This window comes from Penaeus monodon, chromosome 22 (genome assembly GCF_015228065.2).
Source record: "Penaeus monodon isolate SGIC_2016 chromosome 22, NSTDA_Pmon_1, whole genome shotgun sequence".
In the NCBI taxonomy this organism is placed as follows: Eukaryota; Metazoa; Arthropoda; class Malacostraca; order Decapoda; family Penaeidae; genus Penaeus; species Penaeus monodon.
In genome coordinates, this window is record NC_051407.1 from 20,065,909 (window position 1) to 20,066,414 (window position 506).

The 506-nt window shown below is 45.5% G+C and overlaps 1 protein-coding gene across 1 annotated transcript in view; it reads left to right on the plus strand.

The window, feature by feature from the left end:
• LOC119586980 overlaps positions 1 to 506 on the plus strand; it is a gene marked incomplete in the record, with an annotated part of 81,895 nt that overhangs the window by 79,923 nt on the left and 1,466 nt on the right. The window contains 1 exon segment of the mRNA XM_037935722.1: positions 260 to 394. Coding sequence (XP_037791650.1) covers positions 260 to 394 — 135 coding nt within the window.

The following is a 506-nucleotide window of genomic DNA, read 5'->3' on the forward strand; positions in this document are numbered from 1 at the left end:
ATCATTATCCTATATTTCGTCCTCCTGGTTAATTCTCTTTATAAATGTTTTATCTTTATCTTAAACTTTCGTTCTTCGCCCTCTATCCCATGGACAGGGACAATGCTTAAGTATCAAATATTAATCTAATTATTACTTCTCTTTTTCATGATCATCTAACAGTTTCGACCTCCTTGTTATTCTTCTTTGTTGATTTTTTATCTTTATCATCACCTAAGAAAATCTTCCCTCACGTTATGCTTCGCCCTCTGTCCCGAAGGCATGGACAGAGACAACGCCTACACCGTCAAGGACTCCAAGAGGACCTTCACCGGCGACCAAGCCCTTCGAAGGCAGCTCACGACTCCCAAGGATGACCTCGGCTACTGCGCCCCCTTGGCTCTGGAGACTGGAGGTGGGTGGCGGGGCGAGGCAGCGCGCGCCTATTGCAGTTTGAGATTGGTTAGATGATATTATGGTTTGCGTATCCCGGTTAATGCGGGGTAATTCCCATCGTAATCAGGAGA